Source organism: Pantherophis guttatus, chromosome 3, assembly GCF_059756535.1.
Source record: "Pantherophis guttatus breed Tessera chromosome 3, ASM5975653v1, whole genome shotgun sequence".
Taxonomy (NCBI): domain Eukaryota; kingdom Metazoa; phylum Chordata; class Lepidosauria; order Squamata; family Colubridae; genus Pantherophis; species Pantherophis guttatus.
Genome location: NC_142065.1, coordinates 65,616,691 through 65,638,620, shown reverse-complemented (window position 1 = coordinate 65,638,620; position 21,930 = coordinate 65,616,691). Strand labels below are relative to the sequence as shown.

General features: G+C 38.8%; 1 protein-coding gene across 1 annotated transcript in view; it reads left to right on the top strand.

The window, feature by feature from the left end:
* Window positions 1-21,930, top strand: part of PLPP3 (phospholipid phosphatase 3) — an 84,622-nt gene that overhangs the window by 31,356 nt on the left and 31,336 nt on the right. The window contains exon 2 of the mRNA XM_034415168.3: window positions 12,298-12,455. Coding sequence (XP_034271059.1) covers window positions 12,298-12,455 — 158 coding nt within the window. The remainder of the gene's footprint in view (window positions 1-12,297; window positions 12,456-21,930) is intronic.

Below are 21,930 nucleotides of genomic sequence, written 5' to 3'. Positions count from 1 at the left end.
TAAGAAAAGTAGGAAAAGAGAGAAGGAGACTTTGGACTGGTTTTTTTTTTTTAAGCTTCAATTTTCTCAACCATCAGAAACATTTTTTTGCAGCTTTTAAGCACATCTGTTTCTAAGAATGATTGGGAATAAGATTTTAATTGTTAAAGCCAACCTTTCGAAGAACCTGTGTCATTTAGTGGGGGACAAGAAAGGAACTGAACTTTCCAGAATGAAATTCTGAGGGATGAAGGATACACATGAGGATTGAGAAACACTCTATTTATTTTTATTTTTATTTTATTTTATTATTCATATTTCTATGCCGCCCACTCTCTGAGGACTCTGGGCGGCTTACACCAAAGACAGTATACTAAATAGCATATTGCCCCCAACAATCTGGGTCCTCATTTTACCAACCTCGGGAGAATGGAAGTCTGAGTCAACCTTGAGCCGGTGAGATTTGATCCGCTGGTCTGCTGAACTAGCAGTCAGCTGAAGTAGCTGCAGTACTGCACTCTAACCACTGCGCCACCTCGGCTCTACTGTTGTATTATATCTATTGTTTAGATTACATTTATCCTTGATATATTACTGTACAGCAACATTACAAAAAAGTTCGGTAATGCTGCTATCTATAGAGGAGTTGTCTCCTCTATAAACAGCAGGAATGGCCTTCCTTTAATAGACTGCGGTAGTACTCTATTGAGTACTACCAAATTTAGTTGCTGTTTGGGGGGCTGTGTGTGTATGTGTGTGTGCGTCGCCCTCCCTCATCCATCCCTTTGTGATTGTGGCATTTTCTTCTAGCTTTGTTCCCAATCCCAATGATTAGATTTCATCGGGGTGCTTCTCCTTTTTTGCTTTTCCCTTTTCATGTCTAATTTGACAAAGGCGGTTGTTGAGCAAAAGGATTTTCCATGAAAAGCCTACGATTTTCAGGCAATCATACCAGCCTGCTCTCATGGCAGTGCCATGGTGAAAGGGAATAACATTATTTGGCACGGAGCCCTTAAGGGGAGCGGAAAGTGCTGAGAACAGAGAAGCCTTTGTCTAACATGTACCGCAATAAAATGAAAAAAAAAAATGAGAAAAAGAGGTTGCTATTCCCCAAGGGCTTTTTTCACTTTTTTCTCCTCCAATTTATTCACACATTGCCTGACCGCAGGGCACCACATTGTTACAGGAGGTCTGAACAGGAAAGTTGGACATTATCCTTTTTTTATTTGTAGAACATGTATATAGCATGACCCAAGAGGACAAGCGAATTGTAGCTCTGTTACTATCTGTTCCAGTGGGGATTTAGGAACAAGCTTCAGATTTCGACTGCAGAATATGAGAAGCATATGTACAGAATAATTTCTTGTCTGTGAGGCTGTTCAGTCTGTTTTGAAGATTCAGAGCTATCCATCTTTCCCTCCTCTGAACGCAAGATGTTCAGCGGAACGAGAAGTCCTCCATTAAAACCATTCAATCATGATTCTGTGTGAAATTACATTCTATAGTGATTCTATAGAAACCCTACCCTGGAAATGCAAGTAGAAGTATTTTCAGCCTCACATTAAAACTTGCTCTAAACATCTGATTGAACTTTAAAAAATTGTCATTATTCTGGAATCATTGGGAAAATTCCATTTAGACAAAGTTCTTGATCAATGAATTGTACAGGATAAAACATCATGGCTCAAAGTCAAACCCGAAAGTAGAGATGAGAGTTGGAGGTTTTGAATTGTTCCAATCTGGGTTCTCTTACTCCAGAATGAAAGAAATCGACCGAGAGGGAATGGTCTTTAGCAATCTTTGTTCAAATGCAGCAAAAGGGATGCATAGTAGCAAATCTGGGCCTAATACGGTGAATGCCATTGTGTGTTTTTGCATCTGATTCTGTTTAACTGGAAGGTTTTTAATGTCACAGGTATATATGAATTTAATCTTGATTGCTAGTTGCTTTGTAGGTCAGTCAAGACTTACCAAGACATTGTGCTACCAAAACTTAAAACCAAATTTTGCAAAAGGATGTGTTCTTCATTTCCTATACAAAAGCTGACTGGATTGGCAGTTGAATCTTATTTTTAAACTATTGGCAGTGGGGTAACATTCATCACTGAATCCATGGCAGCAGAAGGTTTAGAGCAGTAGAATAAGCAATGTTTCCACCAGAAGGAATGACAGTAGGTTTCACAATGATCAGAGGATCCCGCCTCTGTCACTTAGGGTGACTGCTTTCTTTTGCCTAATGAAGGGTTGGCCTTAACGAAAGCCCCTTGGACAGCTTTCTATACTTTCAGGGTAAGAATTCCCTACAATGAAAGCTAGCGAAAGCAAGCAAATTGTAATTGGCAGCAAAGAGATTAGGGTACATTCCTAATCTAAATGAGCAACATATGCAGAAAACTTTTTTTAAGAAAAAGGGAAAGGTGATTCTGCTAGAAGGGGAAGTGAAGAATCAAGAGCAGAGAAATGGTCTTTTAGGACTAAGAGGTGAATATTAGAATATTTTGTTTTATGAACAGAAAGCAAGAATAGACAATGAACTTTTTAGGCTAGCAGGTTTTCATAATTAAGTGAAGAAGAAAAGAAATCTTCCTAAAACTGCAAAAAAGTGGTGTTATAAAAGGCAGATGAAGGACCAACATGAAGTTATTGTGACTGTATAGTACTGTGGACAACGGGGCTAATGTAAAATCCCCCCCCCCCCACACACATACACGGCTCATAAAGATTTATACAGGTAGTCTTTGACTTAACACCATTCATTTAGTAACTGTTCAGAGTTACAACAGAACTGAGAAAAGTGATTTATGATTGGTTTTCACATGACAGTTGCCTCATCCCCATTGAAATTCGGGCATTTGGCAACTAACATATATTTATGATGGTTGTAGCATCCTGGGGTCCTATGATTACCATTTGTAACCTTCCCAGCTAGCTTCTGACAATTAAAAGTCAAGGGGGGAAAGCCAGATTCACTTAAATCTGCAGTAATTTGCTGTGGCAAAAAAGGTTGTAAAATTGGGCACAACTCGATAACTCTTGCTTAGCAACAGGAATATGTTCAATTCTGGTCATACTTGGAGTATTACCCTGTTTCCCCAAAAATAAGACATCCCCTGATAATAAGCCCAGTCAGGCTTTTGAGTGTATGCCCTAAAATAAGCCTCCTTCCGAAAATAAGCCCTCCCTGAAAATATTTAAACGCAGAGCTAGAAATCAGGTAAGATGGCAAGAGGAGCCCTATCTTGTTCCACGCGCCCCAAAATAATAAGACCTCCCCAAAAATAAGTCCAAGCACTTATTTTGGGGTTTTAAAAAAAATAAGACAGGATCTTATTTTCGGGGAAACACGGTACCTGTTTTTAAGATTTGTGGAGACGTTCCACGTACAATATTCATGTAGCTCGCAACCTATATTGCTGCCAAAGTTTTTTTTTAAAAATGCCAATATGAATGATGGAAAAAAAATTCCTCCTCTATGTCTAGTCCCGGTGTTTAGAGTTAGATATATTTTTCTTGTTTTGAATCAACACTAAATCAGAATTGCACAGTTTGGTTGCAATAGGCAGCCTGGCTCCCCCCTTTGATTGTGTGTGTGTGTGTGTGTGGGGAGGGGGGGAGGGGGGGACCCTAAAGCAAAACAGGGAAGAGTGTGTGCCCAGTGCACTTTTCCACAGCTTCATAAACCATTGTGTATAAATCTGTAGACAGTAATTCAGATGTGATTATTATGTAAGCTTCAATCAGTTAGAATTTCAGAATTACAACTTTCTCGTCTCAGCTGGGTCAATCAAGGTCAGCTGCATGTAATTTGCTTCTGGAGCTTTAGCAGTTTGAAATACTACTTGCTATGATATGTCTTCTTTGGAATTTGATGGGAAAGCATGGTTTTCTAAAATACTATATTTTGATTCCATTTTTTTTTTGCTCCTTCTAGATTGATTCCCTTTAGCATACTTAATGGTTTCATTAACTATATAGTTTCTTATATTAATCCTTAAGGTTGAGTGGGTGACAAACCTCATAAATATGAGAGATATGGAGATCTGTGCCATCAGGAATATGAGACGTTCCTAACTGGAACACAGTTGCAATGTTTTAGACTTCCCTCATTAATATGAGAACATTCTATAAGGTGAGATTTCAAAAGTAAGAAGGTCTCGGGAGAATGTTAGAAGAATCAGATTAGAACACTGAACCAGTTTATGAGTAGTTCTTGATTTACGACCGGTCATTTAGTGACTATTTAAAGTTATGACAGACTTTCCAAAAGCTACTTATGACCCAGATTTGAAGCATTGATGGCCCCGTCCCCATAACCATATCATCACATTTTGGGTGCTCGGCAATCAGCCTGTATTTGCAGCATCCCACAGTCATGTAACCTCAATTTATGACTTTTTTTTTTTTGCCAGAAATTGCTGTTTGCTTCCCATTTCCAGCTCAAAACATTGCGGACAATAGATTCACTTAGATTGATTCATTTAATGACTGTCACATTCTCTTAATGACCATAGCATTCTCTTTATGACCTCCATGTTCTCTTAACAACTACCACAAAATGGTTGAAAAATTGGATGTGGGTTGTTACATGGTGATCCACTTAATAACCAGTATGACTTACGACGAATTCCAAATTCAATTATGGACGTAAATCGAGGACCACCTGTTCAATGTTTCTGAAGTATCTTATAAACTTTTGTGTTTGGTAGCCTAGAGCAAGCTTTGATGCAGAGTCCATGTTAGTGAGGATTGTTAGAAGGCCAGTATAGTTTTGAATAGCTCTTCCTGCACTGCAACTTTTTTGCTGTGATCCTGTTTTGCCTTTTAACATAAAGGCTGGAGACAAAAAGATGATACCTTAAATGCAGAATTATTTGAAACTGTGAGTGTATTAGTGTCATGTTTATTTTTTCAGTTTCTACTGCACCAAAGCAATCAATCTGGAAGATCTTTTCTTACTCAACAACTCAACCATACCACCGAAGTAGAATGATACTGCTGCATCTATATTATAAAATATAGTGATTTTCTTCTTTGTTTATGCTGGACTGTAACTGTAATAAAGATTGATTTGATGGTCCTGTAGTAGAACACTATACCTAATATTGAAATTGTAACAAGAATGGAATTTGAGAGAGATTCAGTCAAATCTATCAATTGAATTTGACAGCTTTGCTCCAGGTTTGTGGATTTGTAGAACCAAGAAAGGTTCTTTGAAAGTGACTAATACTGAACTAAGAAAAGTTTATTTAATTTTTCTTGCTTTTTAAAACACCAGGAAGTGAAAATGAAAGGAAGGGAAGGTGTACAATTGGATGAATACCTATGTTGCTGTCATTTTTCTTTGGGATTTTCCCATCACAGACTAGGGAGAAAGAGAAAGAAATGTTAAATTTTAGCCTTGACTTAAAAAGTTTATTTATTTAACAAATTCTAAAATGGGATCCAGTTGTTTCCTTAAAATCAGTACTTTTTAAAACAAACAAACAAGATAGAATGTCAGGGAGCCAGCTCCAAAAACAGGATTGCCACATTTTTGTAATTCTCATCTTACAACAGTTCATTTAGTGACTGTTTGAAGTTACAACACCGCTGAAAAAAGTGGTGAAAAATCACCATTTTTCACACTTACGACTGTTGGAGCATCCCCATGGTCATATGAACACTTGGCAACTGGTTCATATTTATGATAGTTCAGTATCTCGGGATCATGTGACCTGACAAGCAAAGTCAATGGAGAAGCCAGATTCACTTAAGAACCTTGTTATTCACTTAACAACTGCAGTGATTCACTTAAAAACTCTGGCAAGAAAGGTCATAAAATGGGACAAAATTCACTTAATAACTCTCTTGCTTAGCAATGTTGTGGTCGTAAGTCAAGGACTACCTGTATAGTATGGTTCTTATCCAATAGCATTTCATAATGACTGGATTCACAAATTAGTAGCTTGGTTTTACCTAGTATGACATGTGAATCTAGATAGCAAGATTTGAAAATTAGAGTTCATTGACCCCATATGCAAAACACTCCAAAATATTTTGGTTTTTTCCCCTCTTTTATCTTTTTCTTGAGTCAAACATAGGAACAATAGGAATTTTGGCTTCTTATCCCAACTTGAGAGATTTGATAGTGCAAATAAGAGGATTTGCGCAATTCTAGCTATTCCGGGCTCTCTCTTTCACCCTTTGTCTCTCTAGTCATTGTAAGCTAAAAACAGAAGGGGCAAAAAAGTTTTCTATTTTTTGTATGAAATCTAATCTATTGATTTTTAAACCAAACAAAGGAAGGTATCACCATTTTAGATTAAATCATGAATAGGTTGCCCGATGACTTCCAGATGTTTTGCACAGTATTCAAGTTTATTGTGTAACTTGGTATGTAATCTCCTAAAGCTATGAGTGTGATTTAGCCTTCCAAATGTTGCCATCAAACCTAATTTTTAATGAAACAAAATGAAAAGTTATTAAATGCATGAGGAATAATCATACTAATTGTATTGCATTAATGCTATTAAATCCAAGTGCACATTTGTATCAAATTTATTAGGCTTTGCCTCTTTTCTCATTCTGGACTTCAGTTTGATGGTGACACTGTTGGCCACCTAAAAACAGAAAAAGAAAATTCCATCTTCTTATCATATTTCCTTAATATTCTAATGGTCTTGTGGCTTAGATCCAATAAGAATTCTAGTCTCAAAATCCAGAGTGTACAAGTTTATCTACCCATGAATGAAATGCTTGACTAAACAAAACTAGAGTTTGTAAAACTATATTCATGGCCTTCTAGAATGACATTTGACATTGTGTGGTTGGGTAAATGTATAAGATTCACATTCACATACCAAGTATTTGAGTACTTTTCTTTTCACTTGACGTTGTTGAAGGTCTTAACATGTAATGTTATTCCTTTTGTTCTTTTAATAACTAACCTGCCCAGAGTCCATGAAGAGTTGATAGGTTGCATGAATAATAAATAAATATACTGGAGAATAAGCTTTTGTAACAGTTACTGGAAATCAACTCAGGTGCTTTCCCAAACTTCTTTCTCTCTTGTAACATCAACAGGGAATTGAAGAGGGTGGTATGAAAACAAAGCAAAGGGAAGAATTTGAAAGGTGGGGAAAGCAACTGTGTTTAATTTAGTGCAAAGGTGAAATTTCAGCTGGGAAGATCAGAGCTACTTGGCTGGGTCACCACAGAGAGTCCATCGATGGGTGGCCAGTGAAAGTTTATCCTCTCACAGTCCCCATTCCCTCCCAACCTGCCCAAGTGTTAAGTTTTCAAACGTTTGATATTTCAAAGCATTGAATCTAACAGATGAGTCCTTTGATTTTTCTCCCCAGTGCGTGCTGTCCTAAAATGTCATGCTTTTTAAAAAGAAATCACCTCCTATGGTTCTGGGGTTGTTAGCATTTGCAGAGGTAGAGTAAAAAAATTAATTGGTTGTGGAGCAAAATGTTGATAAAATGATCCATTTGGTGCCTCAAACCCACCAGGATTCATCCAAACTCTACTACTCGGAATTAAAATGTAATATAGAAAACAGCTTAAACTTTTTTTTTCATTAAAGCCCCTTTGCAAATAAGACAGCACCAGCGGAGAGGAGTCAAAAAGTCATTGTGACTTCCCTCCATGCAGTAGGGACATTGATTTTCTTTGTCTTTCATCTTTAACCATTGGAAAACCTCTTCTAGGTCTTAACTGGACCCATGAATATTCACACTTGTTTCAACCAGCACTGCAAGCAGAGAGGGTTTCATTGTATTCTGGAAAGAAAGAGATTTGTGTCACGTTACTTAATATTTTAGGGCTGAATCTCCAATTAAAGAATGGAAGAATGAAGAATAGCCAATATATTGTCATGAATTCAAGAGTCTCCCAATGGGATTCTTTCATGGCAGAGGATGAAATAGAAGCTCAGTTTCTTACTCAGAGTCCAGCACCTCACAATCTTAAGATGAAGGGGAAGAACAAGGAAGTGATCTATGCAGTGACCAACATTAGCATTAGTAGCTGATTCAGATGTTGATGCCAAGTTATGTTTGCTGCTCTTTCTTGCTCTTTCTCTTTCACAAAGACTTCATCAAGGAGTTGGATCATCTCCAGTTTGGATTTTTGTATACAACAAAATTAACATCATAACTCAGTAATTCAGCTCTTGTTAGTGGATATCTTCAGCATTATGAAGGTTGAACAAACCCATCTCTGCATTGCCCCAGCCCATGGATGGGACTACCTAGCATTTTAGGGAACAGAGGAATTGGTGCTGTCATGCTCAGCACTATCCTGCTGGAAAATGGCCCCTACCTCAGTTTCTTTGTTCCATACACAGAGTAGTACTGTATTTTTCCCCATCTGCTAGCTCAAATCAACCTGCCATGCTTCATTCCATTCTACGTGAATGCCTCCATTCCTGTTGGTTAGGGTGTGCTTTAGTTGGTGCTTCCCTTGTCCCCCATCCTGAAATTAGTTGTTAGTGTTGTTTAGTTTGTTGCTGTTTATTTTGTGGAAAGGGAAATGATGGACTTTTCTTTATTTTGTTGTATTTTGTTTTGACTTGGTGAATTAACAAAAGTTCTATCATATTTCTCCTTCCAGTCTAAGTGTTAAGATGAACTGTACAACAGTTGTTTTCTCCCAAGTCAGAGAATGGAAAGGAATTGTTGATTGATACCCTGGAATAAGTAAGAAGGGGAAAGAAACGGGAACCCACCAGTCGCAAGCCATATTAACCATAGTCCAGAGAAAATATTTAGTTATTACTGTGGGTGGGATTTCTGAAGCTGGCTTCATTTTACCTAATTCACACCCAGATGACAATCAAGACTGCAGTGCAGGGAACCTTTAAAGTCCAGCTGAAAGCCCCATGAATGGAGTCTATTTAGAACAGAGTGGAATAGAGAAGTAGCAAAGCAGTTAATATTCCTGGTTTAACTGAAAGCAGAGATTGGTTGGGGGCCTTTCCTGAAAACATTCACACTCCAGTGTCTTTGTGTTCTTTTTTCTCTGTGATTTTCATCTGTGGTGACCCCACAATTGCCTCTCCCTAGGGCCCAAGGAGAGCTTCATCTGTACATTTATTTTCAGGGTGGCCTAAATCCATGCTGGAACCTCAGTGCTAACCATTCCCATAAGATGGGGTGGATGCCAGACATTGTGGGTGGTGACTGACACCCAACTCTTCAAACAATCTGGGCTCCAAAAGATAATCTTTAGAAGCAAGATTACCTTTCCCAGCACATTGGCACCACCATGTTCTTTCAGAGGGCAATGTGTGGCTAGGCCTAGATGTAACCTTTCTAAACATGGCTTCTGCCCAGGCCTCAGAGTCTGGGCATGTCATGGGTTCTGTGAGCAATATCCGTTCAGCTTCTGTGGGTGTGTTTATGTTTCTCATATGAAAATAGGCAATCTGAGGTTACTGCTGTGTTGGAAAAATGTCAAGACTCAATTGGCAATATCCCACCAAACCACACGTTTGCAGGAGACAAAAACAAAACCCTTGAATTTCTAAAACCATGCCTGTATACTTGTGTGTATCTCTCTCTCTCTCTGTGTGTGTATATATGTATGTGTGTTTTTATCTCTGTGTGTACACACGTGTAATGAGAATAATTGAAAAGACTAAAAGATATGAAGAAACTAAAACATATGAAGAACAGTTGTAGGATTTGGGTTTGGCTATTCTAGAGAAAAGAAGGACTATGGGTGGCATGATAGCAGTATTCCAGTATTTGAGGGGCCACCACAAAGAGGAGGGAGTTAACTTACTAGAAGGGAAGACAAGAAACAATGGATGGAAACTAATCAAGGAGAGAAGCAAGCTGGAATTAAGGAGAAACTTCCTAAACAGTGAGGATAATTAAACAGCTTGCCTTCAGAAGTTGTAGGTGCTTCATCACTGGAGGATTTTAAGAAAAGACTGGATATCAACCTGTCTGAAATGGATAGGGTCTCCTGCTTGAGCAGGGCGTTGGGTTAGAAGACCTCCAAGGTCCCTTCCATTTCTATTATGATTGACTGAGTGAAAAAGAAAAATGAAGCCCCCAAATTGTTCCCTTAATGAAAAGAAAATATAATATAATTCTCCTTGAGAATTTGCTTGCCTTTTTGTTAAAGCTTTATTTAATTCTCAGATAGGTTTATTGTTTGATGGAACATATGTTTTACAGATCTGTCATGTGAAAACTGTTAAAAAGAGGAACTAGAGCAATAACAATAAGCCACGTAACCATTGTGCATTTAATCGCTGAAGTTTGACTATTAAACTATTGCTTATGCATATGAAGCCAGATCACATCATGCTGTGTTAGCTTTTCAGCAGTAAATTTATATTGGGATGCAAAGGGTTTTTCTTAAAAAAAAAAGATTATTAGTATCACATACTTTTGGCTCAGAAGCCGAACTCTGTCTCCACATTGGCTGTCTCCCAACATAATTTAGGTTGTGGAAAGAGGATGTCTGCATACACTAAGTTTTAGATTGCAAAATGAAGGCTCAATTGACAAGAATATTGCTGCTCAGTAATTATGAATGTGTTGTAAAATAGATAGCTCCATAAACAAAGCTGCTTGATAAAATTCCAGGTCAAAAATTTCCTGATTGTAATTTCCATTATCATTTTTAACATATGTTTATTAAAATACAGTAAATTGAAGGGATACGGCCATCTTGTGTCCCGATAAATGATGGCTAACACACTGAAACCCTAATTCTGTGGGAATTAGGATTTAGATCCTAGTGCTTTCTTCCAAACATGGGTACTTTCTTCCTGCTTATATAAGTTTACCAACTCTATAGTCAGAAGGCTCAGAAGCTTTATGGGTAAGAGAACTGTGCCAATCACAAGCAGTGTGCAGCCATTAGAGCAAATCAGGAAAGGTCCATGTACAGTGTTGGCATCTAGAAGCACAGTTGAGAGGCCCTTCCACCAGGTTCATGAAAGAGCTGTATGAAGCTGATAATAAACAATGTAATATGAGCAAACTCTCCCATCAAAAGCCAAAAGTAGGGCTTTGAAAAAGACCAGTTGTCCTGAGAAATCCACATGCTCACAAGCCAGGGTGACTAAGTGAGATCTTGGTAAATAAAAGGCCTTGAGTACTTGAACTTTTGATTCCCAACTAGCCACAATGGTAGTATTCTATCTCTGACCCTATTTAGTTCTTTTGTCAATCTCAGTCTGGCTCACTGGGCAAGGTTCAGCAGATGTCAGAATATGTCCCAGTCCATATACCACAATGTAAGTGAAGTAAATAAGCTGATAAAATGCTGATCTTGCTGATTGCTAGATCCACAGAGAAGCGGCACCTTTCTTAATGCCAATTATGTTAGTGCTGGATCTCTCCTTTTATATCAATCCCCACTGTCGGCCCTGGCACAATAATAGCACCAGCTGCAGCCATCAAATCTGTACCATTAGCAAGTTCCAGGGTGATGGGGAGGTTTTTAATTTGCCAATTCTAAGGGAGAGGAGCACTGAGACAACAAATTGGCAAGAGCATTGGAGAATATGCATATACACTTCAAAGAGGAAAAAAAAAGTTACTTCTCCTGTAATTCCTGAAGTATCCCTTTGAGCAGGGGTAAGCAATTATATCCCCTTTACATCTATGGACTTCAACTCCCAAAATTCCGGAGACAGATGGAATTCTGGGAGTTGAAGTCTACAGGTCATAAAGGGGCCAAAGTTGCCCATGCCTGCAATTGAAATTTAGTATTTCTGAAGCAAAAGAGACAAAATTCTATCCTTTCCCCTGAGTTAGAAAAAGTTGATGTTGGTTGGCTGTCAAATAAGCCAAAGACTTGTGGGCCCCTATGTTTTGTTAAAGGGGCATTTCCTAAGCACAGTGGTTTCTTTCATCAAGCGATATGTTGCTTATTTCATAGTAATTCATATAGATGGACTAATAGAAACCATATTTCTGATTGGCAACTTTCCAAGTATGTTTTAGAGATGATTACATTTGTTATTGGTAATGTAAACTTTATTCAAAATCTTCAGTTTAATCTTATGAACTCACCAGGAAGTTCATTCTGATTATTTGTGGTTGGGCAGCACATAATTTCTGTAGCTTTTGCTGAGCAGAAAAAAAAAGAACTATGTCCATCCCACCTTTGTTTTCTATTACTACAAGGTAGATGAGTCTTGAAATAAAATTGCTTTAAAGATGATAATTTTGCTAGATTGTGCTGTTGTGGATCTGGTTTAAGATGAAGTTGCAGGCTTTCACTGAATTCTTAGTAATGAAGATTTCTTGATTATTTGGCCGAGTTTTCTGTTTCTTACAACTTTTTCTTCTTTTGCTTTTCTCCTATTAGCTGGATTGCCATTTTTGATCATTGAAACGAGCACAATCGCACCCTATCCACGGGGATTTTACTGTAATGATGAAAGCATCCGTTATCCTATGAAAAGTGGAGAGACCATCAACGATGCTGTTCTGTGTGCTGCAGGCATTCTTATTGCCATACTTGCTGTAAGTAAGACAAATAACAGAAATTGGCATCTTGTAACCATATTTGCAATAAAATGTTTTCTGTCTTTAAGCAGAACAATTGGCAAAGCCATAATGTTGGCTTTTTGGTTTGACATGCTTCATGATTTCAGCCACGATTGGTTTTTAAACACCAGGGCTTAAATTAAACTCAACAACTGGATCGTAAACAAAATACTGTACCTGTCTTTTGGTACTATTCATAAATAGCTAGTCATTAAGCTACCTTTTGAAAAAAAAGTTGTGGAGTAACTGACTTTGATATATTTTAATATCTGGCTACTATACGGATCAAAATAATGTAAATGAAGTTAGGGTATCATTGTCCTATATCTGAGGATGGAACTAGATGATTAAAACGTAGCACTTGGAGAACTTTATGAATCAAAGCATATACAAATAATCTCAAAGTAAGGACATGATGGCCTTTCAGAAGAAACAGGCAAACAAGATAAATCCCACAAAATTTAGTTCATACCATTTTTACATTTCAGTAACGTGCAGCTAGGAGTTTCGAAGATTCTGGTGCTCAGTATCCCTAGATTGATAGGGTTTTGTTTTCTTACTTGGTATCTTATCTATATTTCATGACGAATCATGAAGAATATTCTTTGTTGGAATTAGCCATTGTATGTCAATAGATCTCACATCGTACAAGTAGTCCTCGACTTACAACCACAATTGAGTGCTGAATTTATGTTGCTAAGTGAGAAATTTGTTAAGTGAGTTTTGCCTCATTTTATGACTTTCTTGCCACATTTGTTAAGTGAATCACTGCAGCTGCTAAATTAATAACATGATTGTTAAAGTGAATCTGTCTTCCCCATTGACGTGAAGTTCTTAAAAGATGACCACATGATCCCAGGACAATGCAACTGTCATAAATGTGAACCAGTTGTCAAACATTCGAATGTAAATCACATGACCAATAGTCATTAATGGTCATAAGTGTGAAAAATGGTTATAAGTCATTTTTTTCAGTGCCATTGTAATTTTGAATGGCCAGTAAACGAACTGTTGTAAGTCAGTTACAACAGTTGGCTCTATTGGCTTCAGAGATAAAAAATAAAGAAGTATAATTTGAAATTAAATGTGAAATTGAAAAAAATGAAGAGAATTAGAGTCTATATTATATAGGGTCTATGGGTCTATCCTATCACAGTTCTGAAATAATAATTAGCTTGATATTCCTTTGCTTGGAGATATTTCTGCAAACATTAAGATTTTTGATCTTGGAAGGAGTGAACTCAGTATACCATAGGCAGTAAATGGACACTATTTTATGCACAGACACATAAATGGAACTGGTTTTATAATTGAATTTTACTAACCACCAAGAGCCTCAACCTCAACCTATGGGATGCCAAAGTAATTACTACATGCAACAAGAATAATTCTTTGGCTATGTTTTTTAAACCATAGTTTGTTATTACATGTCATCCCACAAGCTACGATTTACATTTGCTCTACAAAGTAGATGAAACTTTAGTTTGTTAAAATAAGTAGCAACTAATTCCTTGAAATGCTTAAGAGAAAGAAGAAGGAGGAGAGAGTCCATGAAGTCAAGGGTAATTTTTATAGTAACAAATAATATTTTGATATGCTTATGAAGTAAGTCATTCCGATAAATGCTGGAAAGTTGGGTTATGTTTCAGATTATACCAGGAGATTTAAGTGCAGGGCTACACATGATGGGCTACACAAAACCACTGATTTGTAGACAAATGGAATTTCCATATTTCAGGACAATTGCAGTAACTATTTACATAAATAATCTTATGAGAAGAATTTTTTGTTCACATGAATGGCCAACTTTGTTATTTCCTCTCCCAGGCAATTCATTCATTTTTGAATGCCAACAGAATGACTGGACTGGTCGGTCAGATGCCATATTTTTAGTCTTCTAACTGAGAGGCTGTCCTTTCCTCACTTTTTCCTTTTCAGTTGTTTTTTTTTTCTCCAGATTTTTTTTTTAAAAAAATATGATCTAATTGTCATCAGCCCCTAAGTTTTAACACATTTGGAAACCTTACTCACTACCCCACTTGTCTCAGCGGTTACAGCAGTGGGATAGGGATGAAAATCAAAATGGCCACTGAGGAGCAGTGCTTAAAGAATCTCAACCATAAACCACAAGTTGATTTTCAGGTAGAAAGTTTGGGCGTGAAAATTATTTTATAAGAAGTTAGTTTAATAGACTAAACAAGATCTGCTTCTGATTTCTTGCATGCTTTTCAGATAGTATTTGCTTAGCCACATAATTGGGATTGGAAACCCCATTAAGTGACCTGATGATCAGTTGAAAAACCACATGATTGCACTACTTATCGAGAGCGAAGAAAGCTTTATTCGTTACACCGAAATAGAGATACAATTCTGACTCTTCCTTAAAAAAAATAGAGATGGTAGAGACAGAGATGATACAAATAAAATAGTTACTGCAAAATTTAAAAACAGCATTTCTTATTAAGTTCATTCTAGTTAATGCAGCTATATTTACAGCTTAATACTCCCTGTACTAGTCTTGTTAACAATTCAACTAAATAAAGCATTGCAACATTGCTATTGTGTACATAACCTACTTATTTAAAAAGGTAATGATTGATGAATAACCCAGTGACAAAAAGAAGATATGTGTTTAGATTACAATTTCTATTCTGTATTAATTTTATTTATATAAACATGATCTACATAGCTGATAGAGCCATAGTAGCTGTAATCCCAGGCAAATTGACAAATTATGGTATATTTCATTGTTTCCATATTTTAGACTTGCAGACAGCTATCCAAAAGACAAATACATGTTTCCTTCAAAAGATATAATTTTGGTTCCAGGAGTATTTGAGTAGAATACAAATTCTTCAGAAATATACAGCATCCCTATTCTTTTCTTACTCATAATGATTGTTCTGTTTTCAAACAACATAGAAAGGTTGAGGAAAAATAAGCATTCAGTTTTATTGCTAGAACTTTTTATGGGTGGGTTTTGGTTTTTTTTATCAACACAGAATATCTGTGAAAGGTCTAGGTCAGTGATGGCTAACTTTTTTGCCATCGCGTGCTAAAGGCGGGGTGAGTGGGGGGGTCACACACACGTGTGCCCACATCCATAATTCTATGTGCCCCGCCCTCCCATGCTCCCCCTGCTTTTGGCACGTGATGGCACGGTGGGCCCGGTAGGCCCATTTTTCGCTCTCCCCAGGCTCCAGAGCCTTTCTAGGAGCCTGGGGAGGGCAAACACGGCCTTCCCCATCCCCCCAGAGCCGTCCGGAGGCTGGAAACAGCGTGTTTCCACTTCCGGTCTTCCAAGACCGAGTGGCTGTGGTTTCCGACGTCCCGATATAGTCAGTTGATGCCATCGCTGACTATTGGGGGCGAATCACTGGCCCCCACAGAGAGGGCTCGCAACTTGGGTGTCCTCCTTGATTCACGGCTGTCTTTAGAAGAGCACTTGATGGCCGTGACCGGGAGGATTTTTCATCAGGTTCGGCTGATTCGCCAGTTGCGTCCCTTTCTGGATCAGGACTCCCTACACACAGTCACTCATGCCCTCGTCACTTCCTGCCTGGACTACTGTAACGCTCTCTACATGGGGCTCCCTTTGAGGAGCACCCAGAGACTCCAACTGGCGCAGAGTGCGGCCGCGTGGGTGGTTATGGGAGCAACATGGCGCTCCCGTGTGACACCTCTCCTGCACGAGCTGCACTGGCTCCCGGTGGTCTTCCGGGTGCGCTTCAAGGTTTTGGTTACCAGCTTTAGAGCGCTCCATGGCTTAGGACCTGGTTATTTACGGGACCGCCTACTACCACAAGCAGCCTCCCACCGGCCAGTACGCTGTCATAGAGAGGGGCTCCTCCAAGTGCCGTCAGCTAAACAATGTCGACTGGTGGCCCCCAGGGGGAGGGCCTTCTCTGTGGGGGCACCCACTATCTGGAACGAGCTCCCCCCAGAGATACATAGGATCCCGGATCTGCGCACTTTCCGCCGTGCTCTTAAGACTCTCCTATTCCAGCAAACCGGCCTGGCCTAATTTTCTTCCCTGTTCTAAAATTCTTTTAAATCGAAATTTTAATCTGTTTTAAATTATGGGATTTTTAATTGTCTCGGGCTAAATTATTTAATCTGGTTTTAACTGTGTTCTTAACTTTTGTATCTATGTATTTTATTTTGTGCCTGTTCACTGCCCTGAGTCCTTCGGGAGTAGGGCAGTATATAAATCTAATAAAACAAACAAAACAAAACAAACTTCTGGTGGGCCCAGAAGGCCTGAAAATCAACTGACCGGCGCACGCATGCGTGCCAGAGCTGAGCTCGCGTGCCCACCAATATGGCTCCATGTGCCACCTGTGGCACCCGTGCCATAGGTTCGCCATCACGGGTCTAGGTCATGTTTTATGAAGCTTCCAGGATCCACAAAGTTCTTGTTAAGTAAACTTTGGAGGTTATGACCTTTGTCTCCTATGGTGCATGAGAGGATATGAATGTACAAGGCACTTGAGATACTAATTGCCTTAGGGACCATGCTTCCAGACCTCCCCTATATATTCCCAGAGATTATCCCAGTCTGTATTTCTTTCACCTTAGAAGATACAGCTTAACTTTTGAGGTTCTCATTGTATCCACTAGTCCTGGTCATGATTTGTAAAAGTTTCCCTTAAAGCAGTGGTGAAATCTGAACAGGTTTACTATCGGTTCACTGGTTGTGCATATGCGCCATACACCAAATGCACACTGCACATGCGCAGCATGCACCAAACACAAGCTGTGCACACATGCAGTGCGTGCCTAAAGGAGGCTTGGTAAGGTAAGTAGAACAGCGGGGGGGGGGGATTATCACCTGTGGCGCGCATGGAATCTTTTAAAAAACTTTTTAAAAGCATTTTTTTACTACCGGCTAGGCCGAATAGGTAGTAAAAAATGCTTTAAAAAAGTAAAAAAAAAAAAAAAAGGCTCCGACAATCGTACAGCACAGCTGTGATCATCGGAGCCTTTTTTTTACTTTTTTAAAGCATTTTTTACTACCTATTCGCCCGAACCGGTAGTAAAAACATGCCTAAATAGTTAGTAGTTAGGTAGTAAAAAAAAAAAGTTCCGACAATCGCGCGTCGCTCAGCTGATTGTCGGAACTTTTTTTAAAGCAGTTTTTACTACTGCTTCAGGCGAACCAGCCTGAACTGGTAGCATTTCACCCTGTCTTAAATGTCTCAGTTGTAACAAAAGACTTTCTCTTTATTTATTTATTTTATTAGTCATATTTCTATGCCGCCCACTCTCCGAGGACTCTGGGCGGCTTACACCAAAGACAGTTTACTAAATAGCATATTGCCCCCAACAATCTGGGTCCTCATTTTATCCACCTCGGAAGGATGGAAGGCTGAGTCAACCTTGAGCCAGTGAGATTTGATCCGCTGATCTGCTGAACTAGCAGTCAGCTGAAGTAGCTGCAGTACTGCACTCTAACCACTGCACCACCTCGGCTCATCTTTCCATATTTGAGTAACTAGGGTTATTCATTTCTTGACTTCTGTGTTTGACACCTTTAGAAAAGACAGTTGATGCACAGATGAAGTAAAGATCACACGCATATTTGTGATCACATGCATAGTCCTGTGATGGCGAACCTATGGCACGCGTGCCAGAGGTGGCACGCAGCGCCCTCTCTGTGGGCACGTGAGCCGTCGCCCCAGCTCAGGTCCACCATGCATGTGCAAGCGCCTCCCACTGGCCAGCTGGTTCTCAGGTCTCTGCCACGCATGCCTAGGGGATGGGGTGCATGCAGGGGGCCAGGTGTGCATGTGCAGGGGGTACGGTGCATGCACGGGGACTGTGCACGCATTGCATTTTGGGGGTTCAGGTGCATGCACACGCATTCGCATACATGCTTTGGGCACTCGATCTGGAAAAGGTTAGCCATCACTGCTATAGTCTTTGCTTCTGAATAAACATACATAGACATAATTATGTTGCACGTTCTTGGACAGGATTTTAAATTGTCTTTTTAGATGGTAGATTACACTGAAGTTCTTAAGAGGATAGGAAAATAGCACCTCCAATTATTCATATGCTAGTTCGGTCATTTAGATATACCCATATTTAGCTACAAAGTCTGGCAGAATATAGTATATTTGGGGGGAGCGAAAGAGAAACAGTTATATTTATAAAAAGGTAGCATTAAAAATAAAATAAATATGTGTGCTAGTAGTCCATGCTTACCAACCATTCATTCAGTGACTGTTCAGAGTTATGACGGTGCTGAAAAACAAGATTTAAGCCTGGTCCTCAACATTCCAGCTGTCCCAGCACCCCCTCAAACATATAAGTGTGATCTGGGCATTTGACACCCAGCTCACACAATGGTTGCAGTGTCCCACAGCCACATGATAGCCATTTGTGACTTTCGCTGCTGGCTTCCCACAAGGAAAGTAAATGACGAATCATAAATCATTTGCATCTTCCTCTTCCCGGTAGCAGCCAATCCTGGCCCTGCTGTGCTATCACTGTGCCTTAACTCCCTGCCATCTTGCCTGTGAGCTGCCTGGAACGTGCTTAATTGAGCACGTTAATTCTTGTTTAATGATGGCTGCATCACTTAACAACAGAAATTCTGATCCCAATTATCATTCTTAACTGAGGATTACCTGTATTCAACTGAAATCCTACAATTTTCTATCTGATTAGATCCTTAAAAATATAGGTAGTCCTTGATTTACCACCACAGTTGGGGTCAGAATTTCTGTTGCTAAGCAAGGAGATTGTTAAGTGAGTCATGGCCAATTTTACAACCTTTTTGCCATCCCTGCAGTTGTTAAGCAAGTCCAACTTCCTTCCTTGGTTTTGCTCATTGGAAACTGGCTGGGTAGGTTGCAAATGGTGATCACAGAATGCTGTAATCCTTGTACATAAAAGCCGGTTAAGCTAGCAGTTGAATTTTGATCCTAAACCACCTTTTTTTAGTGCTGTTGTTACTTTAAGTGGTCACTAAATGAATGGTCGTAAATGGAGAACTACCTATATAGTAACTTGAAAATTAAAGATTCCTACTCAGGAAGGGACAATTGCAAAGGTGACTTGACGGAATCAGAGAGGCAAGTTCTGTTAGAGTCTTTCCAAGTATTTGCTAAAAACCGTTTTCAGTCCTGTTTTCAGCATAGTGAAATGCTGTGCACTTTGTTCTTAACATCACTTCTCCCCTTTAAACATTTCCAGCAGTTCACACCACATGCATCCTCTTTGCTGGAGACACAAGTCAGAAGAAGAGCTTAATATCTTTAAAACTTGTTTATTCAGGATGAAGTTTCAGCTTTTGCACATCTGTACTGAATTAGTTGCCGGAGCATTCTTTCTTTTTTTTTTTTTCTTCTTACTAAAAAAAAAACAACAACAATACCCGGGGTCAGCATTTGCCAAAAGAACAAGATTCTCCTACTTCAATTTATTAAGAGTTTTGCCACAATTTTGGCTATAGGACGATGGGTCATGGCTATGTAATAGCATGCTGTTGGGGAGGCAAACTCTCCAATTTTCAAAATGCTATATTAGTGCAATTATCAAGACCACCAGCAGTTTAAAAGAAAACATTAATCTTGTCAAATACTCACACATGTCCCTTAGGCAAGTTATTAATAGTTTTTTAAAGGGTGCATATTTTTGTATAAGCCAAAGATAGAATCATTCTGTAGTTGCTGTTTTTTTCTCTCTTCTAATTCAGCTGTCCTGGTTACATAAGATTAAGTTTGATTGTGCCCAGTCTGTGTTGTAAATTTTAAATCTTACGATGTTTTGCTATATCAGGCAGAATTTATTTCTGTATCTTTGGTGGTGTATGCAAAATAATGAGAAATGAAGGTCGAAAGTTTCAATTACAGTTTGTGATTAGAAATTTTAAGGCATCAATATTTGATTTCAACTGATCTCTAAAAAAAATTAGACCCTAGGCTATAATGGGAGAAATCAACATTTCTGCAGCTGCTTTAATTTGTTTGGCAGAGTGAAGTTGAAAAGAGCACACATAGAAGAGATTTTTAATTTTAAGCTCAAGGATTTGCTGAAATAATTTTTGAACCTCTTTTAAGGTAAAGTTAGTACGTGTGTGGAACTGATAGCTCCCGAATTGTGTGGCATATTAGTAAGCTTTCCTTATCAGTATAGAAAGTATCCTCCTTCACAATAAAAAATTTCCAAATTAAAACTTTTCCTAAAAAGGTTTCTACCGCCTAACTGTTTACCTTTGGCACAACTAATTGACAATGGAGGAACAATGTATTATATATTCTTTGTGCAAACTTTTAAAAAATGGCAGATAAGTGTTAATATCACTACTGCCTATTATTATGAAATCTATAATATAAAAATAGTATCGTTCATATACTGTAGTTGAAACAACAGCTAAGCAGTCTCAATTCACCCATGCAGACAAAAAGATAAATTTATCAAAATAAGCCATGCCACAAAAAGTTGCAGAATGGAAACAGAAATTACTTTTGTTTATTTTTGAGGGGGGGGGATAAAATAGGGATTTAGGAACTGCAAGCAGTTTGGGGAAAGAGACTGAGATAAAGTTTAAGAATTAAGGACAAATAAGTCTGAAAATATTGTGTATGTGTGATTGGAGAAAAATGGAAGATCACAGAATAGATTGGGAAAAGATAAAGTATCATAAAGGAAAGAGGAGTTAAAAAATTAAAAAAATCTGAGACCCTATTTTTCTTCCCTTACCCACTGTCTATCAGAAAAGTAAGTCCAAACAGCAGGAGCATACTTCCAAGACCACTGTGAGAATCAGGTATTGTGCAAAGATGACCAAATTCATTGGTTGGGGAACTCAACCATTCTTCTTCCTCCTCCTCCTTCTGCCACCCCTACTTGGGTAGAAACCAGCAATAGTGTTTTGGGTCTTGCCAACCAGAAAGCCAACTGAATCTCAACATTGCCTTCAAGTCTCTCTGAAGTTATTTGAAAGGTCCTGATTTGATCTGATGCAGAGGTGGGTTTCAGCAGGCTCTGACCAGTTCTGGAGAACCAGTAGCGGAAATTTTGAGTAGTTCGGAGAACCAGTAAATACCACCTCTGACTGGCCCCACCCCCATCTATTCTCTGCTTCCCAAGTCCCAGCTGATCGGGAAGAAATGGGGATTTTGCAGTAACCTTCCCCCGGATTGGGGAGGGAATGGAGATTTTACAGTATCCTTCCCTTGGAGTGGGGTGGGAATGAAGATTTTACAGTATCCTTCCCCTGCCACACCCACCAAGCCACGGCGCGCCCATCAAGCCACACCCACAGAACCAGTAGTAAAAAAAATTGAAACCCACCACTGATCTGATGCCCTGAATTGATTTGATTATTTGACTTGTTCAAATAATTCAGTTAGATTTTCTTCAAAGCAGATTTATTTATTTATTTATTTATTTATTTATTTATTTATTTATTTATTTATTTATTTATTTTTATATGCTGCCC